The following is a 22,990-nucleotide window of genomic DNA, read 5'->3' as shown; positions in this document are numbered from 1 at the left end:
AAAGTTTGCCCTGATCTACCCTGAAAGAAAAAAAACATATGTGTATGTATGCAGGTGTCGTCTGCCCTTCTGATCAGATGTGGTTGAGGTGTGGTTTGGTGCCCAGATAGCATCCTAGATTCTGTCAGAGGATTCCTTCTTTGTAGCAAGAATATGAGCAAAAGAATTTTATTGCTGCTGTTTACAGAGGGTTCTTTCTGCAGCTGTTCACAAAAAGTCATGTTCCAAGTAGCAAATACAGTGCAAATTATTTAAGGATGTCTCTGTTGATGCATAATTAAAAATTAAATAAATTGTGATACTGGAATGATTGCACTGCCCAGACACTTCTATCTAAACTAAACTGGTCTGGGTGGTTAGTGCAGTGCAAATATTAACAAGGAATGTGTAGAAGTCTTACTCTTAGCATTTATGTGCAGATGTTACATTTGCAGTACAGTGGCACTGAAAAAAAGCTATTCAGGATTCATGGCACATATCATTCTTTCCTGTAACATACAGCAAGAAAAAAAATGCCTGCCTTAAAGGGGTTCAGATGTAAAAGCACAAAATATTATTGACTGAAGAATGGGAAAGAAGGCTGAAGCAGAGCAGTGTCAGCAAGTCACTCTGCAAACCACTCCACAACCCAAAGACAGGAAAAAAGACCTTTCTTGTCCTCAAGATCAAGTTGGTTCTAGTTCCTGGGTTTTCATAACTAAGATTTGCTGAGAGTCAAAAGCAGCATGCCTGGTCCAGCTCTGCCAGGCCAGTCTAATACTATTGCTTTGTGCCTACGATAGGTAAGCTGTGGCTGCTTCCCAAGAGACAAAGTTGGTAAGAAATGGGAACTGGTACATCTGGCACAATTTGTTCTATATTTACATATTGTCTAAATCTGTTTTGGAGCCTGCATTACTGTGCCCAGGTAGCAGATCTGTCCTCATCCTCTCAGCTCAGCCAGGAGCCTTCCTGCATCATAGGAGGGCAACCCAGCTCAGGCAGTGAGCTTGGAGAATCATTCTGAAGGTAAAAATAGTAAGTAATTATAAATCTTTTTGTGGTGACATCAACTGCATAGATTAATAATTGACTACAGGGATTGGACTGGGCATATAATCATTATGTTCCAAATACAGCTAATCTCAGATTTCTACAAAAAACAATGCTGTATCATTTATAAAAGCTTGTTTTCCTGCCTGATTACCCTTTCATATAAACGTATCACATGTTTTCACTGTATTTTGGTTGTTAAATCTTTTGGCTAAATGAAGTGGTGTCTTTCAAGCAGGCTTTGAATTGCCGCCATAGTAGCAATTTATTTGGGACTTTCTGTTTTCACTAGGAATAGTCACTGTGAATGTTTGCCCATCCTTTTAAAACTGTCAGGTCTATAGATGACAAGTGCTATGCAAATGCAAAGTGGTATTATTCATTTGTTTCAGAGCCGGAGTTTATTCAGTCTTTATGAACATAAACTGTGTAATTAGTCACACTGCCAGTTGATGCCTAAAAATAATTCTTAGGCAGTGCTTGAATTACTTGCCTTCTGTTGAGCTAAATAGTCTCATCATAGCATGATTGATGACTAAAATATTAAAATAGATTTTATGTATTATAATCCAGTTCAATATCCTGTCATTTTCAAAACATATCCTATTTAGACAAACTTGTATCCAGATATATCTTTTATAGAACCCATTTGAAGACCTCAGAACTAATGAATTAGCACTATGCAGTTTATTCTCCAATTATTGTACTTATCAAAGAAAGCCATCTGTGGTTTTTGTTTTACTGAGTTTCAGGGAAACAGATCACATGCAAGCCTCATGGGAAAGGTATAATTATAAAATCAAAGGCTTTTTGCATGGTATGATATGAAAGAACAGACGATAAATCTGTTCAGTTTTGTACCTTCAACCTTAGATGCTGTACATCATTAATTCCCCCCCTTGCTATTCAGTTTCGAGTCCTCTGTTGCATTGTTTGTTTCTTTACTCATCTATACCTTCTGGTTCACATTTCTGTGTTTCATTTTGCTGTGCTGTGGCAACAGAACAGAGAACAGTCTTAAGTTTCAAACTACTGCCAAAACGTAGATGCTTATACTTGAAAATGTTCACATGTGCGTTCAGCCAGGCTAGGGTAAATGTCCTTTCATGTGTATTGGCCCCTGTTCCTGTGGCTGTAAGTACATACAGATCATGCAATGGATGATTTTCTCCCTCTTATAATTCTCAGGCTGATAGGTTTTGGACAGATGACCACCTTCTGAAGCATCTCCTGAATTGTACTGGCACATACATACTGGCTAATTGATAGCTTACCTAATTCCAAACCAAGCCTGAAGAGCAACATTGGGTATGTGCTTGGCTACTTCAGGTTGTTAAGCTGTGGGACAGTGAGCCAGGGGAGGAAGAATCTGGGCAAAGAGACATTTCAGTCTTTAGGAAGACACATCTTTCTTAGATTGCCTTGAATAATTCAAGGGCAGTGGTGATTCACTGAAGAGTTTGACGCCACCAAGAAAATGTTTATAATGTAATCCAAGGAAAAAGATGTAGATAAGGTTTATTTATTAAAATAAAAAAATACTCAGACTTTTCTGAAAATTTCATCTGTATGAATAAAATTCTATCTTTTTGTTTCCTGTGTGTACATCCAGGACTTCAGATACCAGATTCTTATTCGTAAGGACTGCTGACTGAAAACAATACATTATCTTGATGTCATAAAAGTGAACAAGCAAATCTTATTGTGTTCTTGTTTTCTAACCTTATGCTGTTTGTGTACTGGTGTAAAGGATGGCAGTTAAGCAATGGAATTAAAGTAGTAGAGTTCTCCGTATTACAAGCAGAATAGCTTCGTAGAGGTTAGTAAGAGTGGAGAACTGACATCTGCACCTTTTCCATGAAGATGACTGAGATTAGTGAGGGATAATGACTTCTTTCCCACATTATCCTTTAAATCAATAATCATATTAAAATTCAATTTTGTAAGCTGACATTCTTTCTTGAATTCATTTTTCCTATTGTAATCTGCTTGAAAGTCTGTAACTTTTCTTGAATTTACTTCTCAAAATAACCGGCATTTACTTTCTCATAAATTATTTGCTTGTGATACAAATGTCTTTACAGTATTATTTCAGGAACAGGCTCATACAGAGGAAGAGACAGAATTCAAAATCTGCACAAAGTAAACAGTAGGTATATTAAGCGTAACTAAAAGTACAATTCTGCAATGTCCAGCACTATATTTTTTATCATTAGAAAAAAAACTTGTGTGAAATTATGAAACTGGAGAAATACATATTCACCAATATGTGTTTCAATTCTGTATTAACATACATTATAAAGTTAAACATCGCAATATATATAGTGTTCTGAATACAGGAATTACAGTAGCACCATTTTTGTGGTGTAAATAATGCAGAAACACTGTATTCACTGAATTCTATATATAATTCTCCCAAAGCTATATTTTTATAATCTTAGAGTGAATGAATAAAGACTTAAAGATGTTCTATCAGTTTCAGTATATACGGAGATCTGGAAATTTTTTTCTGATTTTTTTTCAGATTAAAAACTTGATCTCTGTGAAATTAATAACAATACAAATGTTTTAGAATGCTTAGAGTTTGAAGACATGCTCTTGTGGCCAGTTGCCTTCCCATTTTTTATAACCATTGTCATTGAGTCGACTCCTTCTCTGTCAAATTTGTTTGAAATTGGTAAACAGATGTAAAAGATACTTGACAGGGAAAGAATGTGGTTAAAAGTGGCAGGCACACAAAGAGCCCAAATTGCCCATCCCTTTATAGAAATCTAGGCTAAACACTGGGTTCTTTTCACTGAACTGTTGCGTCTTGGTTCTGTTGTTCTTTAAAGTTATATGGATAGTTCTGGTGAAATAAATGGTTTGTCCAGAAAGTGTGGCATCCATAGATGTACACCAGGATTTGCATACTCGTTGTTCTTACTTTCAGCCTCTTGGAATTTACCTACTAATCCTGATCCCTTGAATACTGATTTTCCCCGGAGTTCCCTCAGAGTGTAATTCAAATGTATTGAAGACTGGAAAAATTCCCAATAACTCCTCAGGATTTTATGTCCTTCCTTTACTAAACCTCTTAGAGACAACAACTTCCCATTGCAACAGAAAAACTGATTTATTTGTGCTTTTCCTGATTTCAGTATGTCATATTCTTTGAAATCCAGTATTCTGATAAAAACTGTAAAGATCTATGAAAAAAATAATTTTTAAGGGCAGATAGATTAAAATTTATTAATAAATGTGTGGAACAGTTCATTGTGTTGAAAAAACAGTAGTCTTTCAGTACAGAATTTTAGTGTAATTCATGTATTGTCATAGATCTAATGAAACCAGTAAATGCATATGATTTATACAACTAACACACTGTTGTGGCCTGAAATCTTCATATTCTTCAATCACTTTAAAGTAGTTCGTATACACAAATACAGAAAAGCGAAAATCTTCCCTCTTCTCACAAAAAGGAACCTCTGAGATCACTGTTTTTTATAAAGTAGACAAGTAAAAAGTCATTTATTAGTTACTGATCAAGTAATAGGTGTGTTGGTCAAAATATCCTTTCTGTTGATGTCATTCATTTATGAAATGATTAAGAGAGGTACTTAAATAATCTCAATAGGCTTTATCAAGATAGCACAAATAAACTCAACTTTTTTTATAAAAGAAATCCCCAAAGAAATAAAAGTTCATGTTTATGTCTACCTAAGTTCTCTAAGTCAATTTTTCCTGGAATCTCAGAACTCAGAAGCAAGATATCCCAAGACTGCTTTTTAGATCCTAGGATTTTTTTGCAGTGGAAACTATCAGAAATGAAAACGGATTTATGGATAATACTCAGGGTGCTTGGTTTGGGAAATTCTTGAAACAATTAACCTATCTATGTTTACCTAGAAAATTCCTTAAGCAAAAATGTTAGAGTCTAGCAAAACTGTCCAGAAGCTTAGCATAAATGTTACCTTCAAAACCAAAAAAAATCCGGAAATGTTTTTGTCTGTATATGTTGATACCAATAATAAGGCAGAGGAGATTCTGTCCGCAGTGGTTTTCCTCCAGTTTTGCAATGCACTCGTGCTTGCCTGCAACAGTCCTTTCAGAAAGGCTCTCCTATATACAAAGACTGTCCAGTACTCACAAGCATATTCTCTTAATATGTCGCAGGCAAGAAGGAAAGATAAATAAGCCATGCATGCCAAAAGCAAGAAGGAGGGATAATTAATCCCTGAAACACTGTCCCTCAGCCCAGAGATGCGATTCTGCTGCATCTGTCCCTCATAGGAATGAGAAACTTCCTTGAGGAACCCCAGAAGGAGGTTTCACACCTCTGGTGCAGGTAGTGTACAGATGTAGTTGATTCAGAGGCCGGCTGAATGGACAAACTGATAGGGGACAAGAGGAGAGACAATTGCTGGCAGCAGGTAGGTGCTGTAGATAGGAGGTATGAGAGTTCACAAGGTACAGAGCAAATTCACTTTATGGGCAGATGTTTTTTGCCTATTAAATGCTGAATTGTAAGCCTTTCCTGGTATTAATTGTGGATTTTTAAATATTATTTTTAAAAATCTCAGATCCCTATAACAACTTAGATTGATACTTTTCAAAAGCCACAGCTGCTTTAGTGCAAAATATGTCTCACAATTACATTGGTTTATCCACATATAAAAATCCACGCATGAAAGTGAATATCTAGATAATATTCTAGAAATAAGCTTCAGTATTAATTTTTATATGTGCATAAATCATCCTTTAAATTGTATTTGATTTACAGAGGTCCCATTACTTAATTGCACTAAAACTTACAGTACTGTCCTGCAGCTCCAAACAACATTGAACAATTTTGCTTAGGAATGTGGAACAATATGCTGCTCTTTGTGAGCAGATACATTAGATTTGAAGATGTTCTTGGGATGTAGAAAAAGAAATACAACGATTTCCTCCTGTTGGTACTCCATTACTAAATCCTGCTGTTAGTATCTTCATAAGACATCATACTAATGCATCCCCAAAGGAACTCCAGTCTCCTGACATAGTGTCCCTCCCTTTGTCACTCAAGAGGACCTGTTTTCAGCCTGCAGAGTTTGCCCTCGTTTCCACCCCAGACAGTCTTCTTTATTTCACGACTGCAAGGTAAAACTGCAGTTTTTAATGCAAATGAATTGAAGCAACAGCCAATTCACAATCTACTTAAAAGCAGAGCAAATCAACTGATGTGCTAATTTCATTTTTTTTCTTCCCCAAAATAAGTATTTTTACACAAAAGTATGATTGACGTCTTCAGGCCTAACTCTTTCATATAAGAAAATATATAAGTAAGTGAAGATCAAAGTCTTTGCATAGAGTTCAAAACCTTGACCTGGACTTAATCTTTGCAACTGGCCTCTATTCCTTAGTTGAGTCCAAAGCATCTGGCAGACTATGAAATAAACCTTGCTGATAATGCATACCCTCACATATCTGCAGATAAATAAATGAATGTCTGCATGCTTTCACAGGGATCTTCCATTCTTTACAGCTTTCTTGAACATATATAGCGGCTCCGTTTGACCTTCCTGCAGTCAGTTGGTTGCCATTTTCCTCGCTTCTGCACCAATACACAATTTCTTCCTCTCTTTGGAAAGTGATAGGAGCTTCTTCTCCAGTTCATGTAAGTTACAGCTTCTCCTCCATTCCACTCCCAATGTCCGGGACTGACTTGGTCATTTAAGCCTGTGTGAAATTGATAGACAAAATAAATGATATTTATCATTTCTGGAGCCTGATGCCAACAGAAGCATGTTGTTCTATCCCTTTCTTGAAAAACACATAAAATATTGTGCTGAGAGAAAAAAAGATCTGGAAGAACACTAGTAAATTACATTTAATATTTCATAAGTCCATCTGAATCACAATTAGTGCCACTTGAGTAAGGGAAAATATACTTTTTTGCGTTATTGCCTATCTAAAATATTTTCTCCCTTTCTGTCTTTTGCATATCTTTTACCTCCCAGCTTTCTTTTTTGATACTTAAGATGCCAAACAGAATGTTGTGTTCAAGTCTGGGCAGCCTCAGATGCCTTCAGATTCCTTCTGAAAATAAAATCCTGCAGGTCTTTGTAAACTTTGTTTATACTGTTGAAATTAACAGTTGTGAAATTAGGTTGTGTCAATTAATACAGCCTAAAAACTGTCTTTTCACTTAGCTTCTGTGTTACTAGGACCAACATGTTTTCAGACATGACCAGTCTTCTTAGGTAGAAGAGACCAAGATCAGGAAATTGTTACATTGGTTTTGTAGTCTTTTTTTTTTTCTTATCAGAGGATTTTATTTCTATTGGGTTGAGAGAATCATGACACTATAATTAAACATGATACTAAACTGTAGTTTTGAAAGATAATTTAGTATAGCAAGTAAGTCCATCTCAGAAAACTATTAAGAGCTGCAAATTGCAGTGAACAATTGGAAAAAAGAATCTATGTGGACAGTACAGCAGAAACAAGAAGGGATAGAAAAGAGCAATATCATTAGTCTGTGAGGTGAAGAAGTTGTTCACAGAAAGGAGTCAGGAGGTGCAGAAAAGGCCTATCTGAGTTCTCATTTCTCAGGAAATGAAAAGTGCATAGTAAGAAATAGACATCTAAGTCTAACAGTACGTGGCATAATCTTCAGCTGATCATCTAATTAATTCACAAGCTTTCTGATGCAAGATAATACCATTAAATTACAAGTAACATAAATGATTACCTAAGTAAGGTTAAAAAAAGATAAATTAGACATAAAGTAACAATCAAAAGAAAAGTGAGATAAACGCAGAAGTAGGAGCTCAACTAGAATGTATTTTACCAGCCAGCATTAAAATGGGAAAGGGTTGAAAGCAAGAACAATCCAGCAAAAGACAACATGATAAACAATTATTTTGATAAATACTTATAAAATTAGCCAGGTAAATTATGACTTTCAGTTTATGCCTTGCTCTGAAATAATAAAAGCTGCAGATTTGAAAACTAGGCTGGAACTGCTGCAGCAGTTTCTGCCGTCCAAGATGCACAGGAATGGTAATCCTCAGAGAGGACAGGTAGTGTGTTTACTTGCCTATCCAAAAGGGCTTTCTCCCACTGAAGTCCCACAGCCACTGCATGTGTTGTTCATTAGCCACACTTGCTAGACTCCCCCGGTATCTAAGCTCAAGGAGAGAGGATGGAGTAATTAGCATTCCACAGAGTGACAGACAGCTCACATTGACTTATCAACAAAGGGACACTGATTCTATTACAAAACATATAAATAATGTTTCACAGGAAAACCACTGCTTCCTGACATGAAAAAATAATCACATGTTGATAAAATCTTAAAATTCAGAATTACTTCAAGAAGAACAAATGTGCTAGTCTGATTTTTTTGTATGTAACACTCTGAATAACATGGTTAAAATCTTGACCATATTTCAAAACAGAACTAAGTGCATGAAATTTAGGGGTCTGGCTTGGCGTGGTAGTGTGCTTTTGAGAGGTAATGTTGGATTGCCTGCAAGACCACACATTTAGTTCAGATGAGAAAGCAGTTTTGATGTGTATTAACCAGACTGTTTCAGAGGGAAGTGAATGCAAAAGCTCTGCTCTGTGTTTGTATTTGAAATATGCCAAGCCCAAAGGAAGACTTGCAAACCTTAGCCACTGAGTGGCCTTGCCACTGTGAATTTTTCCAGCTAGTACCAAGCATGCAGGCACTGACAGGCTGCTCTTAAACCATTTAGAGATTAAGCTAAATCCTAAAGCATTAAGAGACAAATGGTGTTCTTCACTTTTGTCAGTGTCAGCCATCAGTGACTCCACTTCCTTATTTTTCCATCTTTTTGCCTGCCTTGATATCATGTCATCTTTTTACTTGTCACAACTATTGTGGCCTTCCCTCCAATGCTGCGCCTTTGTCATTTCTATTGTCCTGTATTTCTGAGTGACCTTCAGTCTAAAAGTGATGCCAATGCCCTTAGCCTCCCAAAACATCCTCCGTAATGGATGATAGGGCCTAAGCAAACAGCACAGCTCATCAGAACATGTTCTAAGAGAGCCAAAAACTTTTCTAGCAGTAGAATAAGTCAACAGCATTATGAAGATTTTGCTAATTTCATGATTGTTGCCAGATAAGGGAGACAGAAGATCAGTCTTTCTCTGAAGGAGGTAAAGACTGTCTTCTTTAAGAGCTGGGACAACAATCAGACCTCAAGAGTGGCACGGCAGACTTGAATCCACTATGGAGACCGTGAACACATCTTGGGGTGCAAGGTCATCACCAGGCCTGCTGCTCAGTTAAAGACCTATGCCTGGAGCTCTATTTCTGTTTGCTGAACTGTATCTCTTCTAACAGTACTGATACTGGGTGGACGAGGTGCTGAGGGACATGGTTTAGTGATTGATGGGAATGGTTGGACTCGATGATCCAGTGGGTCCTTTCCAACCTGTTGATTCTGTGATTCTGTGATTCTGTGATACTATGAATGCCATATAATAGCATCACACAAGGTAGGGAAGCAGGCAGATTTTACATCAGGAGGAATTCGGAATTGTAGCCCACAACATTCTGCGCAGTCTTTGCTGCACAAAATCTGGATCATTCCTGTATCTGGACACACAGGGGCATGGTATGGAGCAAATTAATTGTGATGCTGATGGGATGCTCCAGCTGCAAAGGCCTCCTCCATTATCCCTGCAGTCAACCAAAGCAGCAGGGCATTTGCCCTCTGGTCTTCTTTACATGGAGGGTCTGCCAAAGCCTGTAGGACATCTGAGTGTTAGTCCTGACAGTCTGTGTAATCTTGGCTGCCTTAGACCGAGCACCACACAGTAATGTAGGTCCCATCAAGGGCCCCCTGAGTTCAGGGGCCGCTGGAGAATGAAGTGTAAATGTTCTTGACATCTGTGAATAGTGCCCTCAGGTCAAGCTGTGGCAGGATGGCCTCATAAACAGCGATCATGAGTTTACAAATGGCACACTGATTGTACAGGCTCCTGGAAATCTTTTTACCCAGTGAAGCTCCCAGCAGAGGCTTTGACTGTACTTCTCATAACATTAAAGTTTTGTGCTTGCGTGTATGTCCCAAGGGTGACATGCTTCCACACTTCTGGGTCCATCCACTAGGCACTGAATCTCTAGTGAAGCAGTAACAAAGCTGTTTCACTGACAAAAGGTATTAGAAAGTTTTGTACTCCATCTTCTTCCTCGGATAAAAAGTCTGGGAAAGCAGGCTAAGTGTCCTGCCAGGGTAATCAATTCAGCAGCAGGATGCCATTAGCCCTCTAAATGACTGTGGCTGGTCACTGACCAAACTTGAGTTTAAGAAGAGATTTGGGCAGCAGTCTCTGTGATATCACTGCTAGCTGAGGAAGAACAAAAACAGGGCCTTTTATCTGGCTTCTGCTTAAGAACAATCAAGGCTCTGGAAAAAAAGTCATTTACTTTAAGTAAGCATAGCTTACTTAGGTTGTTTCAATTGTTTTAGAAAATGTGAAAACAAAAAGCATCAATGTGTATCAGTGACTGCTATATCATTTCTGACACAGAGGGGTGGTCTGAGTAGTAAGTTTCAGACATTTGCTTCAATCCTACCAAGGAGAGACTTCAGCACTATGAAATGAAAGCACTGTAATAATTATAACTTTATCTAATCATTTCTCCATAGGAATGCTTTCTAAATACAGCCTAAGAAACACACATGACTTGAGAGAGAGCATCCATTCCAATTGTTACAGCTAATCAGGGATTTTGATGCATTGTAGGGAAGTGATAACAGTCCTGGAGGAACATACTGCTTACAATAATATTACTAACTGTACCTCCAGGCAGAGTGCCAGACACAGGAAATTACAAGATAAAGTCATTTATGGAGTTACATAAATGTAACACTTCCTAATAGGAACTACTCTAGAGAAGGGGTCATAATGCCTTCTGGAAAAAAAAAAAAAAACCAAAAAAACCAAAACACAAAAAAAACCCAAAAAACCCCCTCCATGCACACATATATCACTGATTTCTGTGCTAAATAAGTCCACCTGAAAATATTTCTGTGAGCTTTAAAATTTTTATTATCAAGTCAAGAGTATCCATCATCTTAGAGCAGCTGCCCACATTAAGGAAATATTTTGAGTAGCCATAGCTGTATATTGTTGCTTGCAATGCCTTGCAGTATTCAAAACATTCAGATGAAGCTGGCATGACGCAGAGCTTACAAAAGCCCTGTGCTTCCAGAGTGGAAGCTGGGCCTTTAAAAGAACTCTAGCTGAATCCCAATGCTGGAGTCACTAACAGTAACATAATCTTAACCAGTCACTTAGAGAACTAGCACAGCATTAGGAGAGGAGGGCAGCAGGGTCCATCCTGCTTTGCACGGGGCAACTCTGAGCCATCCCAAAGGATCTAACCTATTACTTTAGATGTGGTTCTGCCTTGTGATTCTCAAAGACTAAGGCCACATGCTGCTAATATAACAAGCACGAAACTGCCTTGTAAAGCTGGCAGTAAAGGATCTGAAATGTGACCACATTTAAGTTCTAATTAAATATTCAGCTTCAAGAAGATGAAGGTATAATCTGACTAACAAAGCAAAAGATCCAAGTATGAGTTCTGTCTATTCAGTGGAGAGTCCCCTTCAGTCAGAGCAGTGAAACTATCTCATATGCAAGTGAACTCAGCTGCACTGAGCCTTGGGGAAGACATGCTCCTGTGGGATAAACAAGAACTGTAACATAAATCACCAAAATTGCTGCTAAATCAGGCTGCTGTGGGATCACTCAGCTGTAATATCCCCCCAGATGCTTCTCTTCATTTTGCCAAGGGCCTCTTTATGCATACAAAACAAAGCTAGAGAAACAAGTCCTTAAACTACCTTTCTCTCCAGTTTATTTATTGAAGAAAGGTTAGAAATGGTGCAAAATTTTCACAGCAATTAGCTGAGATTTTTACAAATATTATGGGTCACCAGGAGCACACTGTTCTAAGAAATGGGGAACATCTCCCAGCAGAGTAACGCATGCTCCCAAGGGATCAATTGAATGCTGAAGGCTTCAAAAAAAAAATTAGAATATGCATAGCTTATGACTTTGCTTGGATAAGTAACCAAGTAAAAGCAGGTGGTAGAAAAACATCTCAGGACCTGGAATTTTAAGTAAACCAATTAACAATGTGAAATTTGTGGTGAGCTTATGAGAGCAGGTAATAGTAATATTTTGGTAAAGAGTAATTTCCATCAGCTGGGTGATATTAGGACCAAGACTTTCCTTTTGCATGTTACCCAGACAACGTAATCTGACATAACTGAGTGGAATGAATCATTTGTATGCACGCTTGCCCATGTTTCGTGTTTCCTGAGTGCCCTTTAACCATTTATGGAATATATTTCTTTCTTCACTTTTTTCTGTTTCAGTTTTCATTTCATGGAGTTATGGAGAAGTCTGTTGAAGCTACTCATATTCTTCAGCTTGGTCTTCAGCCTAGTGCTCACAATTCATATCGAAGTTCAAAACATGCATGATCCCAGGACAAGCTCCATATTACTGTGGCTAGCATTTCATCCAGTCCTAAGCTATCACTCCTAAAAAGCAAAATCACAAAGCAGGCCTCCAAAGAGCAAGACCGGCAGGCTTTCTGTGTGTCTCCTTCTTTAGGAGAACTATTATTATTACTACTATTACTATTATTATTACTACTACTACTACTACTACTACAGTAACAACAGTAATAATAATTTTATTTATCCTTGGAAGATAGAAATGTACTGTTAAATAGAATGTTAAAGTTCTGGAGTAGTTACAGCATGTGAGGTGCTGCATCTTCAGAAGAGTATAGTGAGGCACACAGGAGCAGGCAACATAGTGCTATTGCTGTGATATCAAGTGAAGGCACAGCCAAGGAAGTGATGGGTCAGAGAAGTTAAAAATCTGAGGTTTTGCTGTATTTCACTTCTCCTAAACTAACTCTCCCATTAGGAAAGCATCCTCCCTGCAGATGAACAGCTTTGGGAATTCATGTTGTGGTAGCATCACTGCCTGAAATATTACGAGACAAATAATATTTCTTTCCTCCATTGGGCCTGAAACCCGTGGCTTGTTCAGCTTGTGGGGAGCCATTCAGCACAGCCAGAATGGCTCACCCATATAAACTTGACAATGAGAGCAGCATTCAGCTCATGGCAACAGCAGTGCACAGCAAGCTCATTTGCTCTTACTGTTCTCTACAAGACCGTGCAGCAGTGTTCCAGGTGACCTTGTGATTCACTATCAGGAAGTAGCAGCTGCCCTTGTGATGACTCCATCCAGAAGGACATTTCTTTGTGTTTGCTTCCTGAAATAAAACAGGAAAAAGCAAAGCAGACTCTTGCTTACAGTGACCTACGTCTGTGACCTAATAATCAGACTAAAGGCTGGAGGTGCCTTATGACCTCCCCTATATGAACATATGTAACAGTAAAGCTACAGTATTGCTTAAGAGATGTAAAGAAATAAATGCCTGCCAGGGGAGTCAACAATTTATGATAAATAGCTCTAAAGGTGACACAAGGTTTCAGTTCAAAAAATCCGCTTAAGAGACAATGTTAATTTGGACATCATTTTCTGTCTCCCCCAATCTGCGTAGGAAGTGCACTGCAACAAAATTCAGAATTACATTTTACATGGTGTAGGGCATGTATATTTACAGAGCACTACGTGAGCTAATTTTACTGAATATCACTCATTCTCTCACAGGCTTCATTCATTAATGGTCTTGTGCCCACAACCCAGACATCAGTGCTCATGTGGTTTGTCCAGGAGCATCTGTGAGTGACAGAGAGGAAAGGCAATGATAGCAATCAAGCCTTCATCGTGTCTCTGGAAATCTTTTATTTCTGGTGACAGCAGATCAGACTCTGGACAACTCCTTTATTCCCTCTATAAATCAATAGTTGCTACAGGAAGGTCCTTTGCTTGAGAGTCTCACTTATCATAGACTCCATGCTCTGATTTAGATGCATCCTTGTGGTGACATTTTTACCTTGCCTTGGGAATTCCAGAATTTCCACGTTACCCCATCACAACAAAATAACTTTTGAGTGCTTTCTTCATAATGCAAGAGCCCCTTTAAGTCTGGTGTACAGACCTTTAGGAAAGAGTAGAAGTCCTGGAAAGAGAAATGTCATTTGAACATTTGAAGGAAAATAATTACACAAAGCAAACAAGCTACATGAAACAGATTAAGTAGGTCTTATGTTAAAACTTTATGCCATGAAAAATCTTTAAGGGATGAATTGTTAATTTATCTGTGTATCAGCTAAACTCAACTTTGGAGTGGGAATTGTTAGACTACACATCTCAGAGGTGTTAAATCATTTTGGAAAACAATATGGCTGAAAACAGATGGCAAAAATGCCATCAGAAAGGCTTCATACCTGATGTCTTGAGCTTGGTTCAGATGCTAGTGCTGCCTTATCAGCTTGTGGGATTTCTGTCTTCCTAGAGGAGATGACATTTATCTGTGGTTGTGCTTGGTTAATTACAGACACTTGAGCCTTCTTGTTTGCTTTAGCTGATGAAGTGTCATCCTCTATTTTGAGTGATACCATCCCATGATACTTCATTTTACAGTATCACACACACACAGGAAGAACAGGCGAGGGAAAAGAAAGGGTTAGCACATACAAGCAACACTGAAATAAACTAAGAAAAAATAAAGAATTATAATACAAATTGTTGCAAATCCAGGGAAAGTGGACACCAAAGAAAAAGAAATATACACAGAAAAATAAAGTATTGATCATAATGAATTATTAAGAGTGATAAAGCCTGGAGAGAACAGATTTAGAAAGAAATCATAGAAATGTGTGAGCATACTCATAATACTCTTACTTTGTAAACCACATCAGTTCCATTTCTAAGTACAGATGAAGGATGAACCTGAAAAAGGTAGAATGGTGAGATGAGCATATTCATCTATTGTAGAAACAAACAGACTTTATGCAAGATTACCTACAAGACCTAGATAACAAAATCATGCAGACTCTATCTTGGGTTTAGTTCTTTCTCTTTCAGAATGGAAATCAATCACCTCTGAAAACAGCCATTAAAAAAATCACACATTACAAGTGCGTTTATAGACAGATTCCATTACCATTAAGATCACAATAGCAGGATATTACTAAATCACCTAGCTAAGCCAATACCACTTAAGCAGGAGAATCAATAGACAAGTTTTAATTACTTATTTTCAATGTAAGCTAACAATATTTTCAGCTTTAAAACTTCAGGACCAAATGTATAGTTTCTATACATTTACCTAGCTCCCATGACTTCTTTAATCTAGCTCACTGTAATTTAGACATCATTAAGAAGTTGCGTAATTGCTGATGTTTCTTGATGCATGTTTCCTCCCCTAACTCTCTTTGTCTTCCTCTCTTGCATACATGGATTTTGAAAATCAGGAATTTTTTTGTTTTCCCTCACAGTGTTTTTAAAAAACTCTCAAGTGTGACTCAGAGCAAGCTGAGGTACAATATGGTTATTGCATGATCAGGTAGGACCACTACAAAAATATGACAACTGAATGAAGACATCACATCCTAATAAATTCAATATCAGTCCATCACCACACTATAGAACTGTCTTACTATTCTGCCATTTCCAGTCACTCTCAGTACGGTCTGTGACTGATTCGCCAAGCTGTGCTCCTGTTGTGGGTTCCCTCCATGCTGTCTCATCCCTTTGAAAGGAGTTGGTGGGATCCCTTCCAAGGGAGCTTTGCCAGGCCTGGAAGGTGATGAGGAGCTTGAGGAAACTGGAAGCCATGTGCCTCTCCCCCCGAAGTCATGCTTCCTTTGGCCAGCAGAATGGGAATAGCTGCACTGACCTGAAAGCATAAAAAATGGCAGATGGTCAGTTCTAACTGCATGAGCAGATAACTGGTCTTGTTGACATGGGCACATAAACAGCTTGTCATTAAGAGTTGGATGATTCTTTCACTCGATGTGGTTGATTTGCTGTTTGTTCAGTCATCCACATCTGCGGGGTTTGCTGTGACTATGAATGCAACTGCTACCTGTATATGTAGGTTTTTACATGTAATGCATCTGCCTACCCACAGATCAGAATTCAACCAAATATCTTCTGAAAATACCTGTTTTCATGCATACAGTGGGGTTTGTAGTGCTGTTTGTTTGGTCATGGACAGATAGGTATCTTAAACTAATGTTAATCATACCCAGACAATTTTCTCTTCAGAAATCCAGGGCACTGTTGTTCCTACAAACTGGAAAACAGCTCTCAAATTTTAATTTATTTTTTTAAAAAATGAATCCTAATACATTGCAACACAAGTATTTAAAATTTTTTTTTCACTAGGCATGAGAGTCAAAAACACTCTTTAGCTTTCAGAGGACTTGGCTGTTAAGCTAGTTATTTCTGGTTTTCTACATTTACTTCTTTTTTTGTGTGATTTTAGGCACACCACATTTGATCACTGAAAAACACAATAATAATGCAGAAATAAAAGCCTAAACTCTGTAGTGATCACTGCTGTGTGCTGTAATGTTGTGAACTGTGTTTGTTAAGCATTAGAAAATATATTGCTAAGGGCTGGGTTTAGTTGTTAGGTTTCTTTGTTGAGAGAAAAATAAATCTTTTTCAGAGGTGTGTAACAAATGTTAAACAATAAATGTGAAAAAAAAACTAATGGACCTAAAACCATTTTTTCCCCCACTTTAATAAATGAGAACTGAACTCATGTTGTTCTGAAAAGTGGTTTCTTTCCTTGCACCTTTCTCATTTTGTACTTGTTGCTTTCTCCATGCTGTGTTTCCTAAGAGGATGCATATAATTGTGTGGGAGAATAAAGGGCCTGCAACTGTCAAGCTTGTTTTCTCTGAAAAGAAATTAAGCATTTTGATCTAAAGGTGAGTGTTAGGAACAACTTGTGGTTGAAAATAAGTAGCTACTCAGCCAAGATTGTCCCAGCTTCTTAATGATGAAGATCAAAATAGAATACCTCCTTTTGAGTCCAAAATTTTCACGACAGCTTTTGTCCGGGTGCCAAGAACAGCATTCACAGGGGAGTTCAGAACCACTTCAAAGACTTCATCATCTTCCTCTAATCTGTCATAGGCAATTGCTATATTCCACGTCTTGGTTGACATTCCTAACAAAAATAAACCTTTTAATTACTCTTTAAGTGCTATTTCAATCAATCAGTGTGTCAAAGAAATATATTAATTAACATGTCTGCAGCTAGAATGGAGTAGCTAATGTATGCTGTTGTGCTTCTACCAACTGACTGGATTCCTGTTGTTTTCCCCAATAATATTAAGTTCGAATTTGTTCCTGGGCAGTGATGATTCAGCTCAAGTGTACACACTGTAACAAAAAGCTGCTGTAGATGTGTGAAATGACACAGTTCCATTGCAGTTTTCAAGAAAAAGATATAGCATACCCTTTTTATCTAGAAAGCTTTATTTTAGAGATGGAACAGTTATTTAGAATACCTGCAAATGGATCAAAGACTATGTTAGATTGACTTACAACCTTTTAGGTAGATTTCGTATTTGGTTACTAAATTTTTACTTGTTTGCTTGCCGCTACTGGGTAACTTCCAGTGTGCATTATACGAATGAGAAAAGATCATTCATGTAAAGGACTGGGCTGGTTAGTACCTGAAAGGCTACAAGATTTTTCAGGAAAAGTCAGAGGCAGCAGGACAGAAACAGATCTCAACATACACACTGCTGTCAACAAAACAGCTTGGGGATGGCTTCTGCATCACAAGTTCAGCACTATCATCCAAAATTAATATTGAAGGTACATGTGCAACATTGTCAAAAAAAACCCCTTCATCCTTATCACGCTGCGTAACCTCTGTTTCCTTGCTTCCTTCCAGTATGAATCCTCTAGCTAAGAGAAGGTGTCAATGCAAACAAACGCATAAATTTGGATAGAGTCTTCTGTTCCTTTCCATCACAATTTATTCATTGCAGTCCAGTCAATTAGCATAGTTGCAGTTTGTCTTTAAAACAAACTGGCAGGCCTTAATAAATAACTAATAAATACTGCTAATTAATAAATGTCAAAAGTATTGAATTTAGAACTAAGAAGCTTATTCCTTAATGTAATAGTTTCGAGGGTCTTTCCCTAAGGTTAAGCCTAAGTAAAGGAATTTGAAGAGAACCACCCAAAAGTGATGTGAGGGAGCTCAGATGACTTAACTTGAGACTAGAAAAGGGGCACAGTATGCATCTCTCCTGCCTATGTTCACAGTTACTGTTCAAGTTGCCAGCACACCACGATGTTCAGAAACACATTAACAGTAACTCCAAATTCTTCTGTGCTTGGAGAATCTGCATGGACCAGCAGAAAATGAAAATTCTGTTATACTAAAGGACCTTGCACTAAAAATATCTTTGCAACAATCTCTAGCCATTTCAATCCAGGGGCTAGTAAGCTTGACTCTGTGGTACATTAAAGGAAAGAGAGCTGGTCAGCACAGTATGAAGTACTTTTTACACTGATCTCCCAGATATTTCTTCCATCTTCTAATTTAAAACAAAACAAAAAAAAATAGTTATCTAATGCTAGAAAAAGGGTCTCAGAGCGTGGCTCAGGGGTTTCAGAGTTTCATTTGTGTTTCAGAAACACTGGAAATAAGGGCAGATTTCCACTTTTCCACCCAGTTGTGGGTTTTGGCCACAGTCTGATGGGTGTCCTCCCTTATCCACCTCTAAAAACTAAGCAGCAGTTGCTCATTCTACACCTTTATATAAAATCTGCCTTTCTCAACATGTGCTACAGTGGCAGATTTCCAGAATAATCAGATCAGTGTCTCTGAATTTAAAGCTACAATTTTGCTATGAAATAGCCAAGCAAAGCTGGGGTATATATGAATTCATGAATGAGATGCAGTGCTACATACCTCTGTAGCATGCAATGCCTTTTGTCAAAATAAGAAGCTGAAGTGCTAAAGTAAAGATCCCCAGGCTTTGGCTGGAATTCATTTATTATATTGCCCATATCTGTTTTTCAAACATAGGCACTTAGACCAAATTTTTGCCATCAAATACATGCCATTTATTTCAGCCTTTCACAGATTATATGTTTTGTCCCCTCTATAGTCACTATGACTTTCTGCCATCGAAATTTTACTGCTGGCAGTCTTGGTATAACCTCTGGCACTGCAGGCAATGTATTGGGAGGCCTGTTTGGGCCCCTTTTACTAAATTCAATAAATCCTGGACTACGCCAACAGGGTGTGTTCCAAAAAAACTCAGAGTTGCTTATGTAAAGGAAGTGTTTATGATATCATATGGGTTTTATTCACAGATAATCTATTTATATGGGCAAATCAAGTTTTTCAGATGAGGCTGAATTTTGTAGGGGCAAATTGTGAAACTCTCACCTGGATTTTTTTTTTTACCTAGACCCAGGGAGATGATGCGGATGACAATAGTAATGATGATGATAATAATCATAATAAGTGCAGAGTAGAGGTTGCTTTTTTTAGTACCTACATATTTGTATTCATTTTTACTATTCATTCTCCCTCAGGAAAAAAAAATCAAACTCCTTTTAATAACACAGTTGTCATCATTTCTTGCTATTTGAAGCATCAGATAAGGTCAGACTGCTGTTATGATTATAATGCAAGCAGTGATTAGGTCAGACAATGTTCAGGTCTTTTGCACCTTTCTAATCTTGGATACCTTGCTTCACCTAAGTTATAGTCAGTTTTGTCTAAATTCAATCAGCATCCTGAGATTTACCTATTATGCCTTAAAGCTTTAAAATATTTCACATCATCAGCTCTTGCCAGCCTAGCTGCAGGGAGTTTAGAAGACATTGTTTTAGCACTTTTGATATTTTAATTGATATAAAGGGGCCATAAGCCACCTCACTCTAAAGATAAGGCTGCTAGTAATAGACATTATTCTGGAAAAATCATCATTATTTCTGGGAAGAAGAGGGGCAACATTGTGCTCATTTATAAAAATGGTAGAAAAGGTGGCCCTGGGAACTACCAGCCTGTCGTCTGTGCCTCTGTGAGCTGCCAGACTCACCTCTGTGCCTGGGAAGATTATGGAACAGATCCTCCTAGAAGCTGTGCTAAAGCACAGGGAGGATGGGGAGGTGTTTAGAGACAGACAGCATAGCTTCACCAGTGGCAATTCCTGCTTGACCAACTTAGTCACTTTCTATGACAGGGTGATCACAACAGTGGACATGGGAAAAGCAATGGATGTGATCTACCTGGACTTCTGTAGAGCCTTCTACATGGTCCTCCCTGACATCCTTCTCTGTTATTTGGAGAGAGATGGATTAGATGGGTGGACTGTTCAGTGGATAAGGGATTGGTTGGATGGTCACATTCAGAGGGTAGTGGTCAATGGCTCAATGTCCAGATGGAGATTCGTGACAAGTGGTGTCCCTCAGGGTTGCCTGCTGGGATGAGTGCTATTCAACATCTGCATCAGTGATATAGACAGCAAGTTCGAGTGCATCATCAGCAAGTTTGCAGATAAGACCAAGCTGAATGGTGCAGTTGTCACACTAGAAGAACAATATGTCATCCAGTGGGAACTGGACAAGCTGGAGAAGGGTTTGCATGAACCTCACAAGGTTCAATGAGGCCAAGTGCAAGGTCCTACACCTGGGTTGGGGCAATCCACGTTTTCATTTCAGGATGGGGCATTATGTGATTGAGGTCAGCCCTGTAGAGAAGGAGCTGAGGGTGCTGATTGATGAGAAGATCAATATAAACTGGCAATGTGCACCTGCAGCCCAGAAGACCAACTGTATCTGGGGCTGCATCAAAAGAAGTGCGTCCAGCAGGCTGAGAGAGGCAATTCTCCCACTCTGCTCTGCGTTCATGAGACCCCACCTGGAGTATTGTGTCCAGTTCTAGAACTGTCAACATCAGAAGGATATGGAACTGTTGGAACAGGTCCAGAGGAGGGCTACACAGATGATTCAAGGAATGGAGCCCCCCTACTATGAGGAAAGGCTGAGAGTTGGGGTTGTTCAGCCTGGAGAAGAGAAGGCTCTGAGGAAACTTTATAGCAGCCTTCCAGTACCTGAAGGAGGCTGCAAGAAAGCTGGGGAGGGACTTTTTACAAGGGCAGGCGTTGATTGGACAAGGGGGAATAGCTAAAAATTGAAAGAGGGGTAGATTAAGATTAAACATTAGGAAGAAACTCTTCACGATGAGTGTAGAGAGGCACTGGAACAGGTTGCCCAGGGAAGTTGTGGATGCTCTATCCCTGGAAGTGTTCAAGGCCAGGTTGGATGGGGCCTTGGGCAGCCTGATCTATTAGGAGGTGTCCCTGCCTATGGCAGGGGGATTGGAACTGCATGATCTTTAAGGTCCCTTCCAAGCCAAACCATTCTATGATTCTATGATTCTGAGATCATAAGAATGCTAATTCACAAGGAAGCACACTGCACTTCCAGAACATAAACCCAAAGTGTCTTTAATCCTATTCAGATTTTCTAGCTGTAAATAGATTACAGGTTCCATTCTCCAGAATGAGAATTTACAATTTCAAAATTAGAAAATTAATTTTAAAATTATTCAGTGAACTGGTTCATACCTGGATCAAACTGAATAAGCTTGGAGGGAGATACTGTAAAGTCCTTTCCCAGCGTAGCAGATATTTCATTGACCTGAGAAGAAATACAACAGTAAATGCTGTGCTGTGACCTGTTTCACCAAACCACTGCATTCTGCTCTACATTGAAGCCATTGTGTGCCTTTCTTGGAGTCTGAAAAAGATATGTGAACCTATACATGTTCCTAGGCTGAAAAACAGATAAGGGCCTGAAGCATAAAACTTGTGATATTTTTGCTCATACTTTGAAATTCATAATCACAAAAGTTTGCTCATATTAAAGTTTTGCCTTTTTTCCTCTCAAATTGCTACTCCACAGCATCTGTTAACATTCCCTGCCTGGGGACACAGCCATACCTGGCTCCTGGAGAGGCCCATCATGGTATTCCAGAAAAGCAGCAGCAGCCTGGCCATGTTTGCCTGTTTAGTCTTTTGTAAGGTCTTGGAAGAAATGTTTGTATGCAGAGCTGTCAGCCCCAAAGACTTATGGGGATAGGTGTGGACCCCTACACATGGAAGTATGGGGGTACCTGAGACTCCTCTTTTTAATTTTCGTAAGAGAATTTTCATAGGAGACCAGCAGAGGACACCAGTTTCCATGCTGTGTTCTTGGTTCTGGGCTTGATATTACTGGTCTTCTTAGCTGAGTGATGACCAGAGCAGAGTCCCTGGAATCCATTAAGGGCAGGGCAGGATGGCTCCCAATGAAGTCGATAGCAAAATTCCCACTGACTTCAGTGGAAGAAAAATCGAAACTATATTTCTAAGTATGGGTATAATCCTGAGAAAAAGCAAGAGAAATCTAGTATTTTTCTATCAAGGGGAGCTGGTAAAATACTGGAATTGCATTTTACAAGGAAAGATGACATTTTTGAAGGCAAGTTGCATGAATCCTGCTTTACAAGAATACGACTGGCAGATTTCAGCCTAATTTTTCAACATAAGGCAGAGATTGTAACTGAAGATATAGGGGTTTCCTTGGGCTTTTTCCTAGGCTTATGGAAATGGGGAAGAAATAAAAGAGGCTGCCATGATTATGGCATTGAAGCTGCCATAGCTCCTGGACTCTTACAGTCTGAGCAGGAAGACTAGAAGCCTCAAGGCCCCAGGTTGCCCCAAGCCTGGGTTTTGAAGTAGCGAATCCTGGAAACCCAACTTCTGAGCACAACGCCAGAGGAAACTGTCTGCTCTGTCACAGAAGGTCATCGAAACTGACAAACTGCTCTAATACATTCCAGTTTTGGTTAACCAGCATTTCTGCCTAAAACTCTGAAATTTTTGTCCAAAAATTTCCAACCATCTATATTAGCAAGGATAATGTCCCAGTAAGTGTGGCTTGAACTGCATACTTCTCCTCATTAATGAAATACCTGTCAAGTCTG

General features: G+C 38.7%; 1 protein-coding gene across 1 annotated transcript in view; it reads right to left on the bottom strand.

The window, feature by feature from the left end:
* Window positions 1-6,275: 6,275 nt before the first annotated feature.
* Window positions 6,276-22,990, bottom strand: part of FREM1 (FRAS1 related extracellular matrix 1) — a 76,027-nt gene continuing 59,312 nt past the window's right edge. The window contains 9 exon segments of the mRNA XM_069880059.1: window positions 6,276-6,732; window positions 8,096-8,181; window positions 13,221-13,336; window positions 14,024-14,128; window positions 14,418-14,600; window positions 14,875-14,922; window positions 15,633-15,871; window positions 17,006-17,155; window positions 21,591-21,663. Coding sequence (XP_069736160.1) covers window positions 6,533-6,732; window positions 8,096-8,181; window positions 13,221-13,336; window positions 14,024-14,128; window positions 14,418-14,600; window positions 14,875-14,922; window positions 15,633-15,871; window positions 17,006-17,155; window positions 21,591-21,663 — 1,200 coding nt within the window. The 3' untranslated portion in view covers window positions 6,276-6,532.

The sequence above is a fragment of the Phaenicophaeus curvirostris genome, chromosome Z, assembly GCF_032191515.1.
Source record: "Phaenicophaeus curvirostris isolate KB17595 chromosome Z, BPBGC_Pcur_1.0, whole genome shotgun sequence".
In the NCBI taxonomy this organism is placed as follows: domain Eukaryota; kingdom Metazoa; phylum Chordata; class Aves; order Cuculiformes; family Cuculidae; genus Phaenicophaeus; species Phaenicophaeus curvirostris.
Note: the sequence above shows the minus strand (reverse complement) of the source record. Positions and strands in the feature narration are given on the sequence as shown.